Source organism: Salvia splendens, chromosome 20 (assembly GCF_004379255.2).
Source record: "Salvia splendens isolate huo1 chromosome 20, SspV2, whole genome shotgun sequence".
NCBI classification, from domain to species: Eukaryota; Viridiplantae; Streptophyta; class Magnoliopsida; order Lamiales; family Lamiaceae; genus Salvia; species Salvia splendens.
In genome coordinates this window covers 1,238,627-1,262,797 of record NC_056051.1, presented here as the reverse complement: position 1 = coordinate 1,262,797, position 24,171 = coordinate 1,238,627, and the positions used below count along the sequence as shown (strand labels likewise).

General features: G+C 40.5%; 4 protein-coding genes across 11 annotated transcripts; 2 read left to right on the top strand and 2 right to left on the bottom strand.

The window, feature by feature from the left end:
- Window positions 1-3,498: 3,498 nt before the first annotated feature.
- LOC121780710 (glutamyl-tRNA(Gln) amidotransferase subunit A-like) lies at window positions 3,499-7,315 on the bottom strand. Of its 5 annotated transcripts, none has more exons than XM_042178336.1 (8): window positions 7,263-7,315; window positions 5,807-5,930; window positions 5,561-5,715; window positions 5,316-5,452; window positions 5,071-5,241; window positions 4,726-4,950; window positions 4,052-4,285; window positions 3,499-3,831 (listed from the first exon to the last, which is right to left on the bottom strand). In XM_042178336.1, the coding sequence occupies exons 1-8, from the start codon at window positions 7,270-7,272 to the stop codon at window positions 3,694-3,696; spliced, it is 1,194 nt and encodes a 397-aa protein (XP_042034270.1). In that variant the 5' UTR covers window positions 7,273-7,315; the 3' UTR covers window positions 3,499-3,693. The 5 variants fall into 5 exon arrangements, with proteins under 5 accessions (XP_042034270.1, XP_042034272.1, XP_042034271.1 ...); XM_042178338.1 differs by having other exon boundaries at window positions 5,807-6,081; window positions 7,263-7,277; XM_042178337.1 differs by lacking the exon at window positions 7,263-7,315 and adding an exon at window positions 6,174-6,834 and having other exon boundaries at window positions 5,807-6,081.
- Window positions 7,316-14,047: 6,732 nt separating this feature from the next.
- LOC121780712 lies at window positions 14,048-15,963 on the bottom strand. 4 transcript variants are annotated; one of them, XM_042178344.1, is made up of 7 exons: window positions 15,782-15,912; window positions 15,080-15,193; window positions 14,874-14,987; window positions 14,550-14,774; window positions 14,386-14,468; window positions 14,203-14,303; window positions 14,048-14,103 (listed from the first exon to the last, which is right to left on the bottom strand). In XM_042178344.1, exons 3-7 carry the CDS (start codon window positions 14,937-14,939, stop codon window positions 14,093-14,095), a joined length of 486 nt encoding a protein of 161 aa, XP_042034278.1. In that variant the 5' UTR covers window positions 14,940-14,987; window positions 15,080-15,193; window positions 15,782-15,912; the 3' UTR covers window positions 14,048-14,092. The 4 variants fall into 4 exon arrangements, with proteins under 4 accessions (XP_042034278.1, XP_042034277.1, XP_042034275.1 ...); XM_042178343.1 differs by having other exon boundaries at window positions 15,080-15,196; window positions 15,782-15,911; XM_042178341.1 differs by lacking the exon at window positions 15,080-15,193 and having other exon boundaries at window positions 15,782-15,963.
- Window positions 15,964-16,452: 489 nt separating this feature from the next.
- Window positions 16,453-18,632, top strand: LOC121780991 (inositol polyphosphate multikinase alpha-like). The gene is made up of 3 exons (XM_042178660.1): window positions 16,453-16,587; window positions 17,437-17,733; window positions 17,839-18,632. Exons 2-3 carry the CDS (start codon window positions 17,499-17,501, stop codon window positions 18,480-18,482), a joined length of 879 nt encoding a protein of 292 aa, XP_042034594.1. The 5' UTR covers window positions 16,453-16,587; window positions 17,437-17,498; the 3' UTR covers window positions 18,483-18,632.
- Window positions 18,633-20,981: 2,349 nt separating this feature from the next.
- Window positions 20,982-22,908, top strand: LOC121780821 (probable ribosome biogenesis protein RLP24). Its single transcript, XM_042178456.1, has 5 exons — window positions 20,982-21,099; window positions 21,212-21,313; window positions 21,995-22,108; window positions 22,183-22,319; window positions 22,401-22,908. Exons 2-5 carry the CDS (start codon window positions 21,233-21,235, stop codon window positions 22,567-22,569), a joined length of 501 nt encoding a protein of 166 aa, XP_042034390.1. The 5' UTR covers window positions 20,982-21,099; window positions 21,212-21,232; the 3' UTR covers window positions 22,570-22,908.
- Window positions 22,909-24,171: the final 1,263 nt, after the last annotated feature.

Sequence of the window (24,171 nt, the reverse complement as noted above, 5' to 3'; positions counted from 1 at the left end):
ACTTGTAAATAACACGGATTTTAATATATAATTGATAAAAATTAAAAATTAAAAAAAAGAGGAAAAAAGGGAGTAATAGAATTAGTGTAAGTGGATTGTGAGATCCACATTATAAATGATTTATAGGAATATTATTTGTTGAAAAACTTGCCATATTTCGATGTTTAATATTTTTGGAGGCGAAGGGAGTATGAAGCTTATTCCAATATGTTGTGGGCTGCAAAATCAACCAAATGTTTACACATACTTACATTTGATCAAAAACATTAATTCTACTCCTATTATTTACACTAATCTTGTTGGAATGGAGAAATCAATTAATTGGAGAATAAGAAATGAAGAGATGAAGTTATGGTAAGAATAAAGAATGAAATCAATTAAAGATTATGAAAAATTAAATCAAGAAGATAATAGTATAACTAGAATATATTTTTCAGGTATAGCTAGAATTAGAGCCTATAAATAGTCGTGTCATTGTCTCTATATCCCATAAGAGCAGTGAGAATTCCAATTCATAAGAGTCAACTATATTTGTTAGCCTACTCTCATGAAATATCCTACCAGCCAAATAGAGTCAAAACCTTCCCAAACCTAAAACAGCCGCCAAACTACATGTTATCAATCATCCGATCAAATAGCAAACCAAAAAACCTAATCTGCCATAGCCAATAAACTGCCCAATCATCTAAATATCTAGCCAAGAAACCTACAAACCAAATCACCCCTAAAACATATCCCATTATCTCAAATTACCGAGATATTACCAGTTCAAATTACCGAGCTGGGGAATCATGGCACCAAAAAGGTGGTCTCGGTTGCAGGGAAGGAAAAACGCTAGAAAGGCCGTTGAGAAAGCCACTAAAACCGAGGTGGTTGAGAAACTTGTCGTCGACGAATTGTCCGGCCGATGAGGAGAGGAACTAAACAACCGAACAATTCTGCCGAGGAGGAGAGGAAGCTAAATCATCGAGAGATAGGGCAAAGAAGCCCACTGTCGAGAAGGCCACCGAGAAGGTTGATGAAAAGGGTCCAAGGGAGCAACCCGCTGGAGAGATCAAGAGGCCAATGATGGAGGCCAAAAATGGGCGCTTTGAAGGATGCCGAGAAGATGGCCACAGAGAATGAAGTAAGCTAATTGATCACCGCGAGAAGCACGGTGATAAACTTGCCGGAGACAACTTGTGTCGGCTTCTAAAGCGGAATCCGTCACAGGGGGAGAGGTCGTCACCGAAAAATGGATACCAAGAATGCATCCGCTTGAGAGTGAGAGTTAAAGATATGCATGGAGTTGCCAAGAGGGCGAGAAGGTCATTGAGAAAGCCTCTGTCGGGAAGGCTAAAGAGGCCGCATGCCATCTACCGAGAATGGCCGAGGAATGCCACCACCAAGTGCCAACGTCTGTGAGGCGAGAGAGAGAGAGAGAAAGTGACGCCGCACAGACGTTGAGGCGAGGGGGAGAGAATGTCGATGAAGAGGAACTCGCTGAGACCAACAGCAAGACAATCGAGACACGTGGGAATAAGGTGAAACAATCGAGGAATTGCCCGGTAGAGGGGGAGCGGAAGTACGCTCCGGACAATTCCTCTCTTCCTCTTCGAACATAGGAAAGAACCTGTGGGAAGAGGTTGTCGTGAAGGTAGCAGCCCGAGTCTCCGAGATGGAGACGCCAAAACGGAAAGAGTTCGTTGGTGGTCACAAATTGAGCGGCGCCACCCAACCGCCATCAAATGAAGAAAACAGAGGAGTCATCTTAGATAGTTTTTGGCAGCGGGTAACGGGAGAGTTCTCACCGTCGGGAAATGAGCAGACTTCATGGACGACCAAAAGTATTGTCAGAGAAAAGTGACATACGGAGCAGAGGCTCCACGGAGTTCGACGAGTTTGCGTGGCTTGAAAGAGAAGAGACCCATAAGGGTGTCCACAATAAGAAGACCATGCCCAAGCCCAAGTCACAAAAACTTGTCCAGGGCCACAAAAAAACTTGTCCACCCTACTAGTGGACAAGCCCAAGCCACAAATCTAATTATGTTTTCAATTCTTGGTATATTTTAATTTAATTAGAAAAATTATCCAACTATAATAATTAGAAAAAAGCATAATTTATAAAAAAAAATATAGAGAGTAAAATGTGTGTGAGGTGAAAATGTTTTAAATGTAGTATTCATAAAAAAATTTCAAAAATATTAAAAAAAATAAAAAAAATTAAAACTTGGGCAGAGCCGCGGCCTGCACCCAAGAGTCGTGTCCGGGCCAACTAGGTGGAGCGCCCATGGTCGCCCCCCTCCCCGCGTCCCGGGCTTCGTTGTCCTCAGCTATAGGGAGCCGCGGCCCGGCCAAGCCCCTGCCCGAAAGCCGCGGCTCCCTATTGTGGACACTCTGAGGAGAAAGGAGACTGATGGCTTCACGTCTTCATTTTTAGAGAAGTAAATTTGAGCCCAGTGGTTATTAGGCTCAAGAAAGAAAAGAAATGAAAATAATTTGCTTAGTTTGAGTTTGGAATGGACCGAGAACGGTCTAATTTGGCTCCTAGATACGAGCTAAAACTATCTAAGTGGCTCCTAAATATAAGTAAAAATTGTTTAGACTAACTAGCTCCCGGACATGAGTAAAAACTGTCTAGATTGACTCTTGACACGAGTTAAAACTGTCAACCTAAATTGAAGAGCTCATTGACACGAGTTAAAACTGTCGAGATTGGCTCCTTGACACGAATTAAAACTGTTTAGATTGGCTCCTTGACATGAGTTAAAACCGTCAACAAAAAATTGAAGAGCTCCTTGATACGAGCCTAAACTTTCAATGAAGAAAAAATAATACCTTGGTACGAGTATAAACCAATGATGAATAGAAGAAGATCTATGCTACGAGCATAAACTATTAATGAAAATTAAAGAACTCCTAAATACGAGTATAAACTATTTATCAAAGTGAAGATCTTGCAAGTTGAGTGTCCAAAAAACTCGATACTCAACATGAGGGGAGTGTTGGAATGGAGAAATTAATTTATTGGAGAACAAAAAATCAAGAGATGAAGCTATGACAAGAATAAAGAAGGAAATCAATTAAAGATTATGAAAAATCAAGAAGATATTAGTATAATTAAAATATATTTTCCATGTATAGCTCGAATTAGAGCCTATAAATAGTTGTGTAACCATCGAAAGAAATCATTCAAGCATATTACAATGTAGTCTTTACAGTTCTCCCCGTATTTTATTTTCTGCAATAATCTTTTATTTGCCGCATTGTATTTTCTATCAAATCTGAAATCCAAAAAAAAAATCATATTTTACTTTTTATTCATAGCTTTATATTTTATCAAAATTGCACATCAACCCCATACCACTTTATGATCAATAATTTTATAAAATTACATGCTCCATTTAAATGAGATACTTAAAAACCATTTTTTACATTTTGGGTCAGTCCACCAATCTTACGAGAAATGCAAGCAAAACCCTGGTACAACTCGCATGACCTCATCAATAGAGCACGAAATTATTCAACCAAAATATAAAGCCACTGCATAAACCCAACCTTGTAAGTCAACAAAAACAGAGATTCTGTATCTAGTAAGTTCTATTCATACATTTCTTCCACATGCACACTACATTTGCACACTAATATCCTTTTCAACAGCCCTTACAAAAGGCACGAGGATGAAATACCTAAAAATTTTACTCTTCCAATCCCTCAACCACGTAGCTGCCTAGGAGGTACAGTCTTTGTAGGGGGGTTGGGAATTGAATCGTCCGGCCCCAGGTCGTCTATAGGTGGGCGCTGCTTGTGATGGTCCGTCACTTCCTGATAGGCCATTGCCAGTGCCAAAGCCTAAAACAAGAAAATCAGAGGAATAACTGTTAAGAGCGTGCCTAAAAATCATCTTTAAAGTTTGTTATTCTAAACTCCCTCTATCTCATTAAAAGTGGCATGTTATACAGACAAAGTTGCTCAACTTTCTTAATTCACGTGCCCAAAAAAAAGCGAGTGAGTATAATCCCTATGGGATGCAAGACAGGAGATGATATGTATTGACAAAGAAGAAACTTACAATGTGATCATGCTCCGGTGGAGCGTAAACACCGGTGGTGATTGTAGTTCTTCTTCGAGTATTATTTGTAGGAGGATCAGATATTGGCTTAAATCCAGTAGGCACTACAATCACAGGCATACCCACAAGATTTCCAACACATACTCGCTCCCAGTCCGTTGCGTTTCCAATAAATGCATCGACTTTAAAACCATCTCTAACTTCTTGGATTAGTTTTCCTCTTGCTCTCTGTGCCTGTGAACAACTTTAGTTGTCATAGCACTCAACAAAAAACTGAACTTACATGGAATTGTTTGTTGAAAACTCAGTAGGAGAGAAGATCGCCACCTAAGATAGAACAATTTGAATATCAATTCAAAATTAATAGCCCTAGTTCTATGTCGACTTGTATCACACCTTAATGTTTAACGTAAACAAAATGTTCAGTTAATTATATTTCAATTAAGCGGATGTGATGGCCAACACGATAAATATGTGTTACTTGCCCATCCATAGTTCACATATACTGATGATATTACCAACATTTTATGGACATGACCTTTCTCTTTCGTATAATGTGCTCATTGCTATTCAGGGTGTTGGACTTGCTATAAAATTTTCGATGGGGAAGAAGAGCCTCAAAATAAGCATATCCAGAAATAGGAAGGTAATCTGAGAATGATAAGGTGGCGTACTTGAACATAATCTACAGCAGGTACAACACGTGCTCGACGAAGTTCAACAGGCCATTGGTCTTGAGCTTCAAATTCATCATCAAGGCCAGCACGTTGCCACTCATCAAAATGAGCCAACATATCGACATCCATTGTGAAGTTTAGGATACCTTGAGCAGAATCAACAGTGTAGTTCAGCTTAAAAGGAACCATGCTGACACCTTTTGATTTAAGCTTTTCAACAACCTACAATCCACATGTAAGTTCAGTTACATCATTCTGGGACGTTTTAAAATCCGGGCAGCTTATCCCTGTATGTCTGCACAGAATGGCTAAATCTTGATGAATTATACGAGGTTCACTTACATCCATCTCTGCATCCTCAAGGTATCCTACGGTTAGCTTTGTTATGTCAACAGAAAAAGGATCAGGAAATGGGATATCCCTGGATGAATGATCACGCGGATCCTTGCCCCGGATTATATCCAAAACAATTGCACAATCTGCAGCACTTCTACAGAAAGGTCCTAGTTTATCCTGCAAATACACAGGATTAACATTCACCTCCAGAAATAACTGTATACAATTAAAGCAGTGAACACGATCTCTACCAGACTCTCTGATAAGCTTAGAACACCCGTTCGTCCAGTAGTTCCAAAAGTAGGACGAAATGCTGTCACGCCACATCGAGCAGCTGGGTAAGTGATGGATCCAGCCGTTTCTGAACCAATAGCAAAGGGAACAATTCCTGCAGTAAAAAAAATCTCAGTCGCTGGAGTTTTCCTTCATAAGTTTAAAGATTTACACAGTAGACCTTTCATATCAGAAACAAGGAACAATCTATGTAAAGATATACCAGCTGAGGTGGAGGCAGCTGGTCCAGCCGATGAACCAGTGGAATACTCTTCAATATTCCAAGGGTTCCTTGTTCTACCCCCAAACCAGATGTCGTCATATGCCAGTGACCCTGTCACAAGCTTTGCAAGAAGAACTGCCCCGGCAGATTTCATCCTGAAATGATCAGTGTTCACTGTGAAAGGTCAAAGTCACACCAATCTTGCTCTTAAAAGTTTTACATTGAGCTAAGAAGTTCCGTAAATACCTCTTATAAACCCAAGCCTCAGTATCAAGAACTTGGTTTTTAAACGTTCTTGAACCCCAAGTTGTCTTGTAATGGGGCACTGCAATTATATCCTTCAAACCGTATGGGATCCCATGAAGTGGGCCTAAATAAAAGCCAAAAGAAATAGTTGCTCTCGAGTCTTGTATCGAAAGTTTTGTGCAGTTCACAGAGAAAACCAGAATATAAAATGACAGGTTCCCTCATGATCCACGATAATACTTGTACCACATTATAAATCCATTGCACAACAATTCCTAGAAAAAGAACAAATCATAACACATTTCAACCAACCAGCACAATATATTAAGTGTTCATGATTTTAGAGGCTATTTAACAGTGCTCTCACCAAACACTGGTAGTTTACAATATTTTCAATTCACGACCAGGGAAATGCAGATCTATAGTTGATCAACTGACATGGTAAACTGTCATGATTTTGTGAATAAAATAAATGATAAGTACTATTCCAATCATAACAGTATAAATTTTGTTAAAGAAAATAAAACTCTGAAAATCCACAAGTTACAACCAGGTATATTATCATGTTTGTATGATTTTCAAAGCTAACTTAAAATAGACCATTCTTTCCTCGGTTCAGGCCGAAGAAGCAATGTAACTCGATCAGACAGCTATTGCGTTTCACATATAGAACAAGGTTTTATGGCCAGTATGTGACTATTGGATGCCAAAAGTACCCTTGGGGTGATCTCGTCGAGCACCGCCATGTCGAGGAAGAAGCTGCAGGAGCCTCACCAGTCTCGACAGATCCAATAAATACAACAAATTTTCCCTTCCTATGATTAAGTAAAGAATGTAGAGATATATACTTTCATTCCTAAGGCAGATTATTTTACTTCCATAAAGACTACACCAAACAAGTTTGCTGATGGAGTACGTACTAAACAAGCCCAACAGCAGTAAAGCCCAAGACAGAGTATCAGTTCGGCATGACTAAAGAGTATCAGTCCGGCGTGACTAAAGAGTTCAGTTCGGCACAACCAAAGAGTTCGGCCCCAGCCTACAGCTCGGTGAAAGCCAACTCATCAAGCTCTGCTCTCAGGTCGGCATCAAGCTCTACTCTCAGATCGGCAAAAGCTGCTCGGCAATAATTCAGCAGTTCGGTCTCAGTATTCGACCGAACTAGGAGATAGTGGACTCATGCAAGATTTCCACCTCCACTACACCGACGATCTTTTTAGTGGTGTCAAGCAGTCATTAACTCATGCAGGATAGTGGACCCATGCAAGGTCGCCACGATCTCCACGACATCCACTACCTAATAAATGCTGCATGCCACGATCTTGGTTCACTGTATAAATAGAACCTAGGTCAGATAGATAACTTCTTCTGTTAAATTCTAAAAAGCTCTCTAGAGAGAATATCATAAAGCAGGCCAGTGTTGTAAGCTGTAATTCGCAGATCAAGCAATACAAACCTGCCCCCATTTCTCCCCGTGGACGTAGATTTACCTCAGTAAATCGAACCACGTAAAATCTCTGCGTTGATCTTCATTTATTTCCTGCATTTACAAACATCAAAAATTCGCCGCCTCATCACTGGCGCCGTCTGTGGGAAAACAGAGAACAAAATTTGTGATAAAGCGAATTTTTGACCCTTTTCCACCCCAAAAAATGCATACCAGATCACATAACACTCATAATACCGTTCGTGATAACCGTGAGGAAGCTAGTCCAGCTCGTAGGTCTGAAAAACGGCCTCGGGAGACATCTACCTCCGGTTCTCACGAAGAAGGAGCAAGCCACTCCAGGAGTCATCGCACCGAGTCTTCCCAGCAGCCCAATTTAAATGAAGCTGTCAAGCTGTTCTTGGCCGAGAAGCAGGAGGAGTTCTTAACCTTCCTGCAGAAGAGCCAACAGCCGGAGAAGACAACGGCGGATTCTCCCTCCTCATCCAGACATGAAAGTCACTACCGCAGTAGTGACGTGTCTTCCAGGAGAAAGAATCCTCAACCTCAACATGCTCCTGCTCCTCCTCGGTACCGGAACCACAGGAGAACTCCATCTCCTCCGTACCGAAGAGATGTCGGGTTCGCCATGTACGGAGCATTAAAGACTCCGTTCTCGGACGATATCACCCGAACTCCTTTGCCGCGGAACTACCGGACACCGTCAATGACTTATGACGGGCTGGAGGATCCTCATGACTTCCTGGGACGCTATCAATATAATATGGCGAACCAGGGTCTCAATGAGGTTCACATGTGCAAGCTGTTCCCCGAGCTGCTCATCGGGAACGCCAGAAGGAGGTTCTTTCAGAAAGCGGAAGCCCGAATCACTTCGGCTCAGCTGCTTTCTATACGTCAAGGTCGCGACGAAAAGATCAGCGACTTCCTGACGAGATTCCATAAGGAATGCCTACAAGTAGATAATCTCAATGATCTACTTGTCATCTCGGCATTCCAAAATGGAATCCTGCCCGGAGCTCTCTACAGAAAGCTCGTGGAGTGCGGTCCGCAAACAGCTCAAGAAATGTGGGACATTGCGGACCAGTTTTCTCGTGCGGATGAGGCAGACCGTCGAAAACGGTCGTTAGACAGCTCATCCCAAGGAGACAAAAGGAAGCCCGATCAAAGCGACCAGGTGCTTCCTCGCCGAACTCCTTTTGAAAGAATTCAAAGGGCACCGGTACAAGGCAGATTGGGGCCACGTCTCAATCCTGAGAAGCCGCCCGCTCAGTTCGTACCATTAAACAAGTCAAGAGCGGAAATTTTCGAACTACATTCCGATATGTTCGAAAAACCAAAGCGGATAACAAAATCAGCCGCACGGCGACTTCAGGATCAATATTGCTCCTTCCATCAAACCCACGGTCACGATACCGAGGAGTGCCGAGATTTGGCTGCAGGTATTGATGTTCTTGTGAAAACAGGAACGTTAAAAAAATACCAAAGCAAGCAGCCGAAAAAGAACAAAAGGCAGAGAAGTGCGAACTGCAATCCTCAGGATCCGAAAAGGCATGAGGATCCCGAAGACGACGACGAGCCGCAATACGATGGAGTAATCCTGACTATTGATGCTCTCCCAGCCGGGAAGACTAAGTCGTCCCTAAAAGCAGAACGCAGAGGTTCCAATCAAGAGGAACCAACACATAAAAGGCTGAAGAAAGACGAAGTGATTACATTTTCAGATGCCGATCCCGTCCCAGCCATCTCTCCTCACCAAGACGCTATTGTCATTCAAGCCGGGGTGGCAAACAAACTGGTCCACAGAGTATTTGTGGATACAGGAGCGTCAGTCAGCATTCTTTTTAAAGAATGTTTCGATAAAATGGAAGTGGATCCAGCTCGGCTCAGTCCGGCTCCACTTCCTCTGAAAAGTTTCGCCCAGGAGGACACCCGCCCTGAAGGTATTATCAGCCTTCCGATCACGGTGGGAAAAGCGCCTACAAGCTCCAATACGATGATCGAGTTCTTTGTGGTGAAAGCTCGGTCTCCGTACAACGTCATCCTGGGGAGGGACTGGCTCAACACAGTTCGGGCCGTTTGCTCTACTTATCACCTCACCATCAAGATCCCCACTAAAGGTGGGATAGCGGTCATCCGAGGTGATCAAAAGAGAGCAAAAGAATGTCTGCAGATTGCGCTTAAAAGTGCCGAGCAATCAGTTCGGCACCATCAAGCATAGCAATCACAGCAACCGGAGTCGGAGGCAAGCGAGATGACCGAAGTCACTTCAGAGCCGAACTCAATGACCGTTCAGTTATACGAAGATGATCCATCCAGAACGGTCAACGTCGGCTTCGCAGGAACGCCTCTACTCCGGGAAAAGACCATTCAGCTCCTCAAGGAGTACAAAGATGTCTTTGCATGGTCTCCGTTGGACATGACCGGAGTGCCCCCCGAGGTAATCACTCATCGGTTAAATATTGATCCTTCAATCCGGCCAGTAAAACAGAAGCAAAGACTCTTTGCGGCAGAAAGAAGCCAAGTCATCCATGACGAAGTCCGCCAATTACTAAAAGCGGATGTACTATTCGAGGTGAAATATCCTTCTTGGGTGGCCAATCCTGTTATGATCAAGAAAAAAGGAGGAGGATGGCGGATGTGCATAGATTTTACCGATCTAAACAAGCACTGTCCAAAAGATTGCTATCCCCTTCCGAATATAGATAAAAAAGTAGAAGCTTTGATCGGCTTCGAAATTTTCTGTTTTCTTGATTTATACAAAGGATATCACCAAGTGTTGATGGATGAGAGTGACGCTCCGAAAACAGCTTTCATTACCGATTTTGGCATTTTCGCTTATAAAAAGATGCCATTCGGTTTAAAGAATGCCGGAGCCACTTATCAAAGGATGGTAGACAAGCTTTTTCGGCACCTAATCGGGAAACAGCTTGAAGTGTATGTCGACGACATAGTTGTCAAAAGCAAAAGCACTTCGGAGTACGAAGACAACCTCAAATCCACTCTCAACGTGCTCCGAAAAGCCAACCTCAAACTCAACCCCCAAAAATGTACCTTTTTGGTAGATTCGGGAAAGTTTCTGGGTTGTTGGGTTTCAAAGGACGGACTCAAGGCAAATCCCTCAAAAGTTCAAGTCGTTCAGCACATGGCAATGCCGAAGTCCATACATGACGTGCAAAGGCTAACCGGATGTCTAGCCGCACTGAATCGATTCCTTTCCCAAGCAGCCGAAAAGCAACTGCCATTCTTCAAGGTGTTGAAAAAGGCACCAAAGTTCGAGTGGGGAGCCGAGCAGAAAAAGGCCTTTGACGAGCTCAAAAGTTATCTAGCCGAGCTTCCTATTCTCTCTGCTCCAACCGAAGCCGAAGTAATATTCTTATACTTAGCGGCATCAGATCAAACCATCAGCGCGGTGCTTGTACGAGAAGAAGGCCTAAAGCAGCTTCCCATCTACTTTACAAGCCGAGCATTAAGAGGTCCAGAAACAAGGTATCAACCTCTGGAAAAAATTGCTCTGGCGTTAGTAAATGCAGCAAGGAGACTGCGGCCATACTTCTATGCTCACAAGGTATGCGTCTTAACCGATCTGCCTCTTCGGCAAGTTTTGACCAAGCCAGAAGCATCAGGCAGAATCGCCAAATGGGCCATAGAGCTGGGAGAACACTCAATCGAGTACCTACCTCGGAAAGCCATCAAGGGACAAGCCTTGGCAGATTTTCTTACAGAGGCCAAGTTCGATCAAGCAATCCCTGTCATTGCCGAACAGAAAAAGTCTGCCAATGCCGAACTAGCACAGCCCTTGAAATCCGAAGTAGAGCCGCCAGACTGCTGGAGCGGATTCGTAGATGGAGCTTCAAACAAGATGGGAAGTGGAGCTGGTATTTTACTCGTCGCTCCCGACGGACACGAGGTAACCTACTCACTTCGGTTCCTATTCCCCACTACTAATAATGAAGCCGAGTACGAAGCCCTCCTTGCCGGACTCCAGTTAGCGCAAAGTCTGCTCGTCAAATCTCTCAAAGTCCATTGTGATTCACAAGTCATAGTAAATCACATGTTGGGTACAAGTGAAGCTCGTGACGAGAGAATGAAGAAGTATTTGGACAAAGCGCAAAGCATCAGCCGAAGTTTTTCCTATTTTCGGATAATCCGCGTTCCCAGAGCGGAAAATAGCCGAGCAGATACCTTAAGTAAGTTGGCCTCAGATCCGAGCTCAAAGGCAGAAGAATTAATGCATCGAAGCATTGATGAAGCCGAAGTACATTCAGTATCCAGCTCACCGAACTGGATGACGCCAATCTTGCAGTATCTGGATCAAGGACAATTGCCCGAGGATAAGAGAGAAGCTCGGAAGATCACGTGCCGAGCACTTCGGTACGAACTTCATGAAGGAGTCCTCTTTAGAAAGTCTTACCTCCAGCCGTTATTGCGGTGCGTAGGACCAGAAGAGACGGACTACATCCTCAGAGAAGTTCATGAAGGATCGTGCGGCAGCCACATCGGAGCTAGAGCTTTAGCTAAAAAAGTTCTAAGATGGGGATATTATTGGCCAACCTTGGTACAAGAAGCAGTGCAGCTCGTCAAGACATGCCCGAAGTGCCAAATCCATGCAAATATCCCAAGGATGCCGCAGACTGATCTATCCACTATGCAAAGTCCTTGGCCTTTCATGCAATGGGGCATAGACATAGTGGGACCACTTCCTCAAGCTCCTCGGCAAATGAAATTCCTAATCGTTGCCGTGGACTACTTTACGAAGTGGGTGGAAGCTGAACCATTAGCTACGATAACGAGCTCGAAGGCATTGGATTTCGTCTGGAAGAACATAGTGTGCCGATTTGGCATACCCCACATCCTCATCTCGGATAACGGGACTCAGTTCACCGACAAGACGTTCAAGAATTGGTGCCAAGAGCTGAATATTCAACAGCGGTTCACTTCGGTCTCTCATCCACAAGCAAACGGACAAACGGAGGTAACAAATCGTATCCTGGTGAAAGGGTTAAAAGCTCGGTTAGAACAAGCCAAAGGACAATGGGTAGAAAATCTCCCTCAAGTCCTATGGTCCTACCGAACTACACCCACAACCTCCAACGGTGAAACTCCGTACAGTCTTGTGTACGGCACTGAAGCCGTAATTCCGGTGGAGATCGGCATGCCCAGTCCTCGAACTCTAAATTTCTCAGCAGAAATGAATGACGACGGACTGAAAGCTGAGCTAGATCTTGCCGAAGAAAGAAGAGAATTGGCATGCATAAAAGCAGCCAAGTACAAGGAGCAAGTAGCCCGGTATTACAACCAAAGGGTGAAGAAGCTGCAATTTCAAGTGGGAGATCTCGTCTTGAGAAACAACGAAGTAAGCCGAGCAGAAAAGCTGGGCAAGCTCGAACCCACATGGGAAGGTCCGTATCGGGTGTCAGAAGTCCTCGGCAAAGGGTCTTACAAATTGGCTCACATGTCAGGAGAACAGGTACCCCGAACATGGCACATTTCCAACCTCAAAAAGTTCCATTTGTAAGAGACAGTCCGGTCAGTCTGTCTTGTGTTTAGTTCGGTCCTAAGGCTATGTGCGTTTTTTTTGTCTCTGTGCTTTATTTGGCTTACTTGGTCTTTTTTTTGTCTCTGTGCGTTTTTGTCTGTCTGTTTCGTCTGTCTCTGTGCGTGTCGTCTCTTACAAATGTTACTGAGGTATCTTGTTCTTCGAAGGCTGATCCCCTTCTTAGAACATGTACAAGCCCACGATTGTGCGTCAAAGCTTCTAAAGAGGATACAAGACCACAATTCAGCTTAAACAAGCAGTTCGTCTGAAAACGAGCTGCAACAAGCCCACGATTGTGCGTCAAAGCTTCTAAAGAGGATACAAGACCACAATTCAGCTTAAACAAGCACTTCGTCTGAAACGAACTGCAACAAAAGTCCAATTCTCGCGATAAAACTTGCCTGAATTAGGACTAGGGAAAGTCCGATCCACGCGATAAAACTCGCCGAATTAGGACAAGGGAAAGTCCGATCCCCAAATTAGGACAAGGGAAAGTCCGATCCCCAAATTAGGACAAGGGAAAGTCCGATCCCGAAATTAGGACAACGGAAAGTCCGATCCGAGCGATAAAACTCGCCAAATTAGGACACAAACCAAGTCCGGTCAAAGAAGAGTTCACTTACCCCATACTTTTATCCAGAATGCCGAAGTGATTCACTTCGCTTTTCGGGGGGGGTAGTGATGGAGTACGTACTAAACAAGCCCAACAGCAGTAAAGCCCAAGACAGAGTATCAGTTCGGCATGACTAAAGAGTATCAGTCCGGCGTGACTAAAGAGTTCAGTTCGGCACAACCAAAGAGTTCGGCCCCAGCCTACAGCTCGGTGAAAGCCAACTCATCAAGCTCTGCTCTCAGGTCGGCATCAAGCTCTACTCTCAGATCGGCAAAAGCTGCTCGGCAATAATTCAGCAGTTCGGTCTCAGTATTCGACCGAACTAGGAGATAGTGGACTCATGCAAGATTTCCACCTCCACTACACCGACGATCTTTTTAGTGGTGTCAAGCAGTCATTAACTCATGCAGGATAGTGGACCCATGCAAGGTCGCCACGATCTCCACGACATCCACTACCTAATAAATGCTGCATGCCACGATCTTGGTTCACTGTATAAATAGAACCTAGGTCAGATAGATAACTTCTTCTGTTAAATTCTAAAAAGCTCTCTAGAGAGAATATCATAAAGCAGGCCAGTGTTGTAAGCTGTAATTCGCAGATCAAGCAATACAAACCTGCCCCCATTTCTCCCCGTGGACGTAGATTTACCTCAGTAAATCGAACCACGTAAAATCTCTGCGTTGATCTTCATTTATTTCCTGCATTTACAAACATCAAAAATTCGCCGCCTCATCATTTGCCACCACTTTTTTCATGTGTTCTACTTTGGAATTAAGAATAAAAGAGAGATTGCATACCGAGATATTTTCCTTGTGCAAGCAATTGATCAGCTTTTCTTGCTTGCTCGTATGCCAGTTCTTCTGTTATGGTAATAACAGATTCAAGAACTGGACCATACCTGCAGCAATGTAACAGATGTATGATAAGCACCATATTACTGCATCAGTCTAACTCATTTCATGATTTTCAATAGGAGATACCTTTTCAATCTATTCAAGAATATCTGAGCGAGCACTTCAGAGGTGATTTGTTTGGATTTAATTAGTTGCCCCAACTCGAGAATCTGATTCAACAAATTCCAAGAATGAGAAAATGCTGAATGTGGTGGGTGGGATTGTTCATTAGCTTAAATTCAGCAACTTACGCTCATGAAAGCAATATCTTCATCACTCTTCGGCCTTTCAATATGAGGTAGAGATGGATAATTAAATCTTTTAGATGCATGTTGGGCATGATCATGACTCCATGAAGCGCTGAATACCAAAGAAGATGGATTCTCTAATCCTCCATTTGCTGAAGCAGCTAGTTCTCGATTGGATTTGATGATAGGTAAATTGAGTTCTCTGGCACCCTTTTCAATCTCCAGCATCTACAAGACAACATAAACCACACAGTGCTGCTTTGCTTCATATCTCATCAATCAGTATCCCATTTAACTAACAGTTCTCAAGCAATTGGGTCTAGGTACCTTGGCATCAGAGAGAAAGTCTGCATCCAAGAGTCCAAACATGCTACACAATGAATCACGGTCCATCTTTCCAGAGCATTTACTATGGTTTTTCAAGTGCACTTGCGTACTGTCCTGACCATAGAAATCAAGGCATGTCAGGAACGTATCAGCAGAAAAAGGATAACATCAGCAACTCGTCATTTGATCCTCTAGACACTGATTACCTGGACGAATGGAAATGGGAACAACCCCAAACTTTCTGAGAAATCATCACATTGCAGAAATTTTTATACATTTTCACCTGCTTTACAACTTTTAGACCATACATCTTGATTTCACTGCTAAACAGAACAGAGTGGAAATTCTTTCATTCAGCTCTCGGTAAATTATTTTTAGTTCTGAATTTCACATATCAATAGTAATCCCCCTGCTAGTACTATTTAGGAACATGATCAAGCTAATCTGAATTTGGCAACAATAATTCTTAACCACTGTAATTTGATCACATAATTCTTAACCACTGTAAAAAGTTCCATGTAAAAAGTGTGTTTTAATGAACAGAAAAAGATCGAGTGTCTTCTGAAGTTGATAAAGATTTCTGCAGACTTAAACTCGACTCAAATCATATGGTTAAATAAATAAGTCATGGAATGCACATATTCCAAAACACACAATTTAAGCTCACTTTCAATTCACTCTTCCATTCAATTAGCCCAGACTTGAACAACAGAACCAATTTAGTATTTTAATTAATTCTAACATGATATGATTAAGTAGAAGCTAAGAAGTGTTAAATGAATAGGCATAGCTGCTTTTGAACATACAAAAGGACGATCAGAGAAACTAGGAGTAGGAAGTGCGTTAGAAAACAGTAGAAAAAGTGTAGAGAAAAGCAGGAAAGGGCAAAGGCAGAGGAGAATGAATACCAGGAGCGCAACAGAGTCCGAGGCGAGAATCGCGATCTGATCATTTGAAAATGAAGCGGCAGCGGTGGCGGTGAGGAGGCATAGGCACCAGAAAATACGTGTAGGGCGGAGGGCATCCGGCGGAGGGCACGTGCCGGCTGACACACCCGCTCTCATCGCGCTTCTCTCTCTGCAAACTGCAAATGCACTGTGCTGAGCTTTGCTGTGCTGCTTAATCCATCCTTAAATTTTCTAATCATGTGGGGCCCATGCTAATGGATCTTCTAATTAAATTTAGTCAACTAGCATTTGTTTTCATGATATTTTTGCTTTTTTTTAATTTATTGTTATTATTTAGAATATACTACTTAAAATGATAGATTAAATTATCCGTTGAGTAGTTTCTTTGTGGTAATTTTTTTTTCATTATTTTTCTCTTTTTTCTTATTTTTCATCCCCTTTTTTATCTTTCTTCTTTATTTATTTTTATATAAAATAATCTTTAATGGCTGCTGGACATTTTGGTATACAAAAGAATAAAAATCCTTCCATTGAAATTCAATCAAAATTCAGAGATATATGATGATATTTTCCAAATAATTTAATATTCAAGAGGAATATAAAATTATTTATTCGCATTTTTTCAGATTGTTCTGAAAAAATAATACTCCTAAAATAATAATAAAATCAAATCCTTAAAAGGCGAACTACTTCACTCTGGTTGTTTTCCACATGTTATTCTTCATCAGCAAATGCAAATCTTCTTTCTCAATAGAGGAAAAAGTTGCGCACTGAATCTTCTTACCAGATAGAAACATTTTTTTGAGGTATTTGAAAAGTCGATTCTTTTGAGTGTGTCCAGGTTACTTTTTTTTGCGGATTTATAGGATCTTTTGATGGAGTCGGTGGAAAGTGATATTATTAAAATTGGAGATGTGCTGATTTATGTACTGTATTGTTAAATTGGATAGCATAATCAAGTGATCTTGGTTTGTTACTGAAATTATGTAATTGCTGGTTTTGCATACTTTTAAATCTGTCATCATCATGTTTGTGTAAATGATGCTTTAATCTTTGCGAGTAGAACATTATAATGTTATTTATATGTATATAGATTATTTACTTGAAAATAACACATACTTGTATGAAGATGATTCAAACATAAAAGAGAGCACATGGTAATAGTGCATTGTTGATAGCTCAATGTCAATGGAAACTTGTGTAGCAAATAAAATACAGCACATGAGATGATTTTTGAAAAGTTAGCTCATTTTGCTTTTGGATTTCACCCATGACTTGATGGCTCAAATGTTTGTGAATACATAGAAATTGCAAACATAAGAAATTGATAGCCTTTGCATGGAATAGCTTCCTTGAAAAACAGATGCTTGTTATCTAGTTTAATTTAGGCCATATGGGATTTACTTCGGACTTGTGGAGCATCCGACTTTACTGAAATCCTCTTATCCCTACTGGAATATTGGAATGTTTAAATCAATCTCTTAACACAGTTCGTTTAGAGGATTCCCAAATCTTATTATATTTTTCCATGTTCAGCTTTTTCACTTTTGATGTATGTTTGAATATGTTGGGCGTATTCCGATCATGGATTCATGGCCAGGGTTGTTAGACTATTAATCCGTTACCAAACTTGATTTAATATTTCTGTGTTGTAGGGGGGTTTCATTTTTGAATAAAAGCAAAACATTTCTGCAGAACAGTCTTTCTACGAAGCAGCATGCTTAAGGTCCCAGATCATCAGGTTGCTGGACACAAAGCTGGTGATGGACGGCTTGGACCACTGGTTGACGACTCAGGGCGTTTCTACAAGCCTCTTCAGGGTGATGAGCGTGGAGCTAATGAGGTCTCCTTTTATTCATCATTTTCTTCAAACACTAAAATTCCTGATCATATCACAAGGTTCTTCCCCAAGTTTGATGGTACTCAGCTTGTGGAAGCATCTGATGGATCTGGTATGCAACCTCATCTAGTTTTACAAGATCTTACATTTGATCGTGTAAATCCATCTATAATGGACATCAAAATTGGTTCAAGAACTTAGCCTCCGCATGCGCCAGAGGACTACGTCCAGAAGTGCTTAAAGAAGGATAGGGCAAGTTCAAGCCTTCCGATGGGATTCAGGGTATCAGGTGCGCGAATCTTTGGAAGCTTAAAATTAGGATACTGGGAGCCGAAGAACAAATCTTCAATTCAGAAACTTTCTGCTGATGAAGTAAAGTTGCTTCTAAAAAACTTTGTTTCGTCTAATGCATCAGAAGAGACACAAATGAAACCAGATTGTGCATTCGCATCAACTGTTTATGGTGGCTCCACGGGTATTTTATCACAGTTACAGGAACTAAAGGCATGGTTTGAGGATCAAACGATCTACCATTTCTATTCTTGCTCAGTTCTTATGATGTTTGAAAAGGAGCTTGCATCATGTGGAAAGAGCCCCCGGGCAGAAATCAAGCTTGTTGATTTCGCCCACGTTCATGAAGGCAAGGGTGTTATTAATCATAACATCCTAGGCGGGCTTTGCTCTTTCATAAAATTCATCTCTGAGATCCTCACCACTCCTGAAGATTGTGCAACTGACCCATCCAGACCACTCGGAGAACCTACTTGTCTCTTAAGGGTTGGGTTGATTCGGAAAGCTACTATAGAGTGTAGAAATATTTTATTTTTCGATGCATATAACGATTTTGTAAGTCTATTGTAGACTAGATGTTTGCAAATCTCAACACTCCACCAACCAACTATGAATCTCAAATCTTCTAACCAATTTCCTTATTCTGAATTTGAATTACTTGTGGACAACAATTTTGTAAGTTTGATTTTATTGTCTTTATGACTTGCTGATTTTCATCTATTTTTTCGCTGTGTTTATTGAGCTGACGATTTTTCATGTGTTTGATTTTATGTTTGTGGTATTTTGCCTTCTTTCACCTCTTTGCTTGTTCTCTCCTTGGAGGCTTGCTTTTATTTCTTTTTTTTCTATGCCGGTAACATGATTTCGCATGCTCAATTTGAATTTAAACTAGTTCTACCAACTCTGAAATATTTTGCAATATTCATAGCAGTAGTAATTTTTTACCAACTATTTATACAAAATTCAAACTGTTTTTTTTCATATATCAATTACACTTATATTTTATCTAAATTACATATTAATCCTATAGTATTTTATAATTACTAGCAGGGGCGGACGCAGAAAAAATTGACGGTAAGGGCTGGACTTCACTATATATTTTTTTACAGTCAAATATAATTATATAATATAAAAATTGCAAAAATTGTAAAAATGCATATATATTTAATACGAAGTAGTCCAAAATATATCTAATAAAAAAACATGTGACAGCTGTGGTTTTACATCTAAAGTGGCAGCAACTGAATTCTATGTGTTTTCATCCCAACGCTTTTTTTTAAAGAAGCGTTCCATCTTCTACGGTCAAGCCAAAAAATAATGATTGAAGTACAATATCCATAACTCTATAAGATACTATCAACACTCACTAACATAAACTGTATTCTATACGACAATCACGAATATTAGCTTGCAACTAACCATTGTTATAACTTTTTTAGCTTGCAACTATTCTATCAAAATCTTATAAAAACAAGAAATAGAATATAAAATTAATAAATAATAACTCTAATACACTCCCTACTCACAATTTGTGTAAAATTTGAATATTAATTTCTTCAAAAATTTCAAAGACTCAAACTCTCCTTTACAAAATTGCACCGTTTCTGTATTGCTGCGGCCGCTCTCTGTAAACTTCAAAAACTCTTCTGTTTCTCTCGCTTTAAGGACCCGTTCACTTTGTAAAGATATGTCAAGAATTGGAGTGAAAACTGGGGGATTACATCTGTTCAGTGTCCCATATTTATTTATGGGAAGCCCGAGTATTGACGTCTGACCCGCACTATTCATCTTAGATATAGCGTTTTCCAAATCTTGAGAATGAGGTGGTATTTATTTCTGTCTCAAAGGCTGGATCCCAGAATTGATTGCAAAGTTACCATTTTAGCCTCATTATTTTGGACTCCCTACTACTTAATGAGTGCAGTGAGGGCTTTTTGGTCTACTCATAAAGCAGGCAAAAATCATTATTTTTTTCTTAAATCAAAACATGGCTTATATCTTATATACCGAGCATTAGTTTTGGATTTGAATTCTGTGGGACCCCTCACCCTTAAATCTATCATGTTTTAATTCTCATCTTTTCATATCAAACAAAATGAACAAGCCCTAATTTTTTAAAATTCTAAAGACGTATGTACTTTAAATTTTATACCCATTTTACTTAAATTTTAATAAAAAAAACGTGTGCCAACTTGAAAAGGTGATAGCACTTAAAGAATAGGAGTACATTCTCTTTTTAAAAAGGTACTCTACAAACTAGTCAATGAATATAAAGTGGGGTCCATCTGACTTTTACCTTTGTACTATTAATTATTTAATTCATTTGTGAATATACTTCCATCTTCCTTATTCTTCAAACACCATTTTTACGTTTTTCTTTTGCAGATGCTTATTTTTTCCTTCTTTAATTTCAGCCCCTCACAGTTATTCATTCCAAGATAATTTGTTCTTCAGTGGCATTATTTGGTAAGGGTTTAATACAATTTTTAAAAATTTTAAAAAATTTGAAAGTAGAAAATAAAAAAAAAATTGGGTAAGGGCTTCAGCCCTACCCAGTTTCTACGTGTGTCCGCCAGTGATTACTAGTTTAATTATATATTTAAATATTCTAATTGAATTTGATAATTTATATATTTCTAATTGAATATGTTTTCTTTTTGGATTATTCCATTAAAAGTGTCACATATTTTCATATGAAAATAACATCTTCTCGACTTTATTCTTTTTCCACTTAACTCATAAAACAACTCTATCTAAACATATTTTCATATGAAAATAACATCTTCTTGACTTTATTCTTTTTCCACTTAACTCATAAAACAACTTTACCTAAAATCTCGTTTCGAAAAATAAATGCTTCACATCTAATATGATGAATGGAGCGTCAAATACTATATTTTTATCTAGAAAAACAACTGCACTAACTTAAAAAGTTTATATGCACTAAAAACACTATAATAATGTTCAAACTTAAATTAAAATATAACATAGCAAAACAAATTTAATGACCAATTAATTTAATAGCTAATTATACCTAATTATAAACCATCGAACCCATTTATCAAATCTGAAAAAATCGAATCCAATTACTCCATTTTGTAAGCCCAATTTTGAAGGCCTATAAACGAACACTTTTCAATTTGAAACCCTAGCAGCATACTCCCCTTCTTCGTCTTCACGAACGCAGGTAATGATCAACAATTTATAGTACTATATGATTCGCGAAATCCGTGGTTTATGAACTTATGTTTGTATCATTTTTAGCATTCTAAGCCTAATTTTTTTCTGGAATATATCAGAAATTTTAAAACAAGGCAAATATGAGATTGGAGAAGTGCTGGTTCTGTTCTTCTACCGTGTATCCTGGCCATGGGATTCAATATGTTCGTAATGATGCAAAGGTAAGACCTTTTACTAATGCTCAATTTTGTTTGTGTTGATTTCTAATTTCTTTTGAATTGGTGCTTGTCGCTTCGATACTTGTAGGAACATCTCTTCTACTGTAGTGCTTGTCACATAAAAAAGTTTCATTTGTTTTTAAGTAAATGGAAAGTAAGGATGTTGAATCAAATTTCATTACTTGTAGAAACCTAATAGAGGAACTGGATGCTATATGATTCTGTTAATTACTTTTACTGAAGAATTAATTAAATCATTGGGCTAAAGAAAAGGGAAAATTTTGAATGGTGTACTATCACTGTGGAAACTGCCATGGTTGGTGAATTTTTTTTTTAAAAAAATAACAGAGATCATTGTGTTTTAATTGATATTGAGCTGAATTTCGTGTTCTTTTTTCGGTGGTAAACAAAATTGATATATTGTTGCTGCCTTTCTGTAATCAAGTCTTGACTTATTTTTCTAATATGTCAAGTAGTTACAGTTCACATTAACTCGTCTTATTTGCTCTCCATTGCGAATTACTATGAAGTGACCTTGTAAGCTGTCTAATATGTTTCTGGCATTTCTCGGTTGATTAAGAAATTGATGGGTGCCTATGGTGCATTGATCTAGTTATTGTTGATTAGATGCTGCTTGATTATGTATAGATTTAGTACATAAACCCTTGTCATTTTGATTTGCAGATATTTAGATTTTGTCGATCAAAATGCCACAAGAACTTCAAGATGAAGAGAAATCCCCGCAAAGTAAAATGGACTAAGGCTTACAGACGGTTGCATGGCAAGGACATGACACAGGTAAATGTTGTATAATCATTTTCTAGTATTCAAGTGTTTATTTTTGTTACTGACCCTTTTATGTCCGTCCAAAGGATTCTACGTTTGAGTTTGAGAGAAAGCGGAACAGACCTGAGAGATACGATAGGAATGTGACAGAGAACACTCTCGCAGCCATCAAGAAAATCGACAAAGTCAGGGTTGACAGAGAGGCCAGGCACCTTGCCAAGAGGTTGATGTTTTTTCACTATATTGTTGCAATATTTTGTTACCTCGACTAGCTACTTATATGACGAATTATGAAATTGAACAGGATGAAGCCAAAGAAGGCCCAATTGCAGAGGGAGGCAGCGAGGGAACTGGAACAGAGCATTTCAATGGTCAAAGCTCCAGGAGCTCTACAGCGAGACCCCTCACTCACCTTACCTATCAAGGTCAAGGTGTCGAAACCTGAGAAAGTTGATAACCGTATGGAGGAATGATGGCACCACCTCTACATTTGTTCCCAGTTTACTCAAAGAGGTACTTAAGGCTAATATAAGTAGGAACGAAGGATTGATTCTACGCAACAACTGGAACTGTTGGAAGTTCTGAATAGATAGGGATTCATCTTGTTCGTTAGCTGATGATGTCTTGTGTTCTATATCATCTTGCCAGTTTTGCAAAATGTTGTCCAGTATATTAAAGTTGTGTTTTTATTTTTTCTGAACTTGATGCCTCAGCATACTGCTGCTTGTATCAACCTTTTCTTTCCTTTCTTGTATCACAAAAAGTTGGCCAGTAGAGCATTCAATAGGATTTTCGCTTTCAATTGGCTACTATTTTTAGATAAACCCTTTCGCGACACCAACATTTTTCATATTCGAATCTTAGCCACCTACATTCAGTTTCTCGGTTTAAAGAATTGTTAACATAAGTGATGGAAATATGAATATGAGAGCGAAAGGTAGATATGGAAAGGAAGAAATTGAGATCTAAGGACTAAGAGCATCCCCAACCTCGTTTCCAATTCAGGCTCCAAGTCCCTTCCACGTCATCATTCTCCTAAATTTGAGTCCCAGCCACAACTCCTCTAACCCTGCGGGCCCCATCCCAGACCACAACTCTTAAATTGCACTATTCACAACTTCAACCTATTTTACGCGTGAAATTAAAAATACCGAACATATTCAAACACAGAAAAGTTGTTCTTCATTCACAAATTAAAAATTACAACATAGAAATTTAAAAATATAAAAAAAAAACCCATTAAAACCTAACGTCAATGCTGGAAAACGTTGGTGTGTGTCCAAATTTCTTCAATTAGATCCGATTGGAGGCGAGTGTGTAGTTCTTCTTGGCGCATCGCAACTGAACGGGCCATGACATTGCGCATGTCAGGAGGAACACCCTGCACTGGCGGGGCGGTGACAGTGTAGGTACTGGTGGTGCTGGAGAGCGGATCGTCGCTCCACAAAGTGACATTTTCTCCCTCGTCCTCAACGATCATGTTATGCATTATGATATATGCATACATGATGTCGTCGATTAGTGGACGGTGCCAACCACGGGCCACTCCCTTTACCATAGCCCACCGTGATTGGAGGACTCCATGCACGCTCTACATCTTTCCGAACCACCTCTTGCTTTTGGGAAAACAATGCCCTCCTATCCGTTGTTGGACATGTGATAGTCTTCACGAACACGGGCTATCAAGGGTAGATCCCGTCTGCCAGATAGTACCCCATATTGTACCGACGACGGTTGGTCGTGAACTCTACATTCGGCGCTCGCCCGGCACACAAGTCGCTGAACAATGGAGACTCGTTCAACACATTGAAGTCGTTGTTCGACCCAGCGACACCAAAGTAGGCATGCCAGATCCACAATCGTTGGTCGGCAACGGCCTCCAACACAATCGCTGGATGTGTGCCCTTGTGCCCGCTAGTGTATTGTCCTCTCCAAGCCGTTGGACAATTCTTCCACTGCCAGTGCATACAGTCGATGCTGCCCAGCAACCCCGGGAAGCAGTGGGTCCGCTCGTGCCTGTTCACCAACTTGCGAACGTCGTCGGTCGTTGGCTTTCTCAAGTATGTATCCTTGAA

Excerpts from the sequence above, each read along its gene's own strand:
- LOC121780821 (XM_042178456.1), top strand. The coding sequence starts at position 21,233 with ATGAGATTGGAGAAGTGCTGGTTCTGTTCTTCTACCGTGTATCCTGGC. Across the intron at positions 21,314-21,994 it reads ATGTTCGTAATGATGCAAAG|ATATTTAGATTTTGTCGATC; the intron begins GTAAGACCTTTT and ends TTTGATTTGCAG. Across the intron at positions 22,109-22,182 it reads ATGGCAAGGACATGACACAG|GATTCTACGTTTGAGTTTGA; the intron begins GTAAATGTTGTA and ends GTCCGTCCAAAG.
- LOC121780991 (XM_042178660.1), top strand. The coding sequence starts at position 17,499 with ATGCTTAAGGTCCCAGATCATCAGGTTGCTGGACACAAAGCTGGTGAT. Across the intron at positions 17,734-17,838 it reads GGAAGCATCTGATGGATCTG|AGGACTACGTCCAGAAGTGC; the intron begins GTATGCAACCTC and ends CGCATGCGCCAG.
- LOC121780710 (XM_042178336.1), bottom strand. Across the intron at positions 5,716-5,806 it reads GAGGCTTGGGTTTATAAGAG|GATGAAATCTGCCGGGGCAG; the intron begins GTATTTACGGAA and ends TGATCATTTCAG. Across the intron at positions 5,453-5,560 it reads AGCTGCCTCCACCTCAGCTG|GAATTGTTCCCTTTGCTATT; the intron begins GTATATCTTTAC and ends TTTTTACTGCAG.
- LOC121780712 (XM_042178341.1), bottom strand. The coding sequence starts at position 15,937 with ATGAGAGCGGGTGTGTCAGCCGGCACGTGCCCTCCGCCGGATGCCCTC. Across the intron at positions 14,988-15,781 it reads CGGACTCTGTTGCGCTCCTG|GACAGTACGCAAGTGCACTT; the intron begins GTATTCATTCTC and ends TTCTATGGTCAG. Across the intron at positions 14,469-14,549 it reads AAGATATTGCTTTCATGAGC|ATTCTCGAGTTGGGGCAACT; the intron begins GTAAGTTGCTGA and ends TTGTTGAATCAG.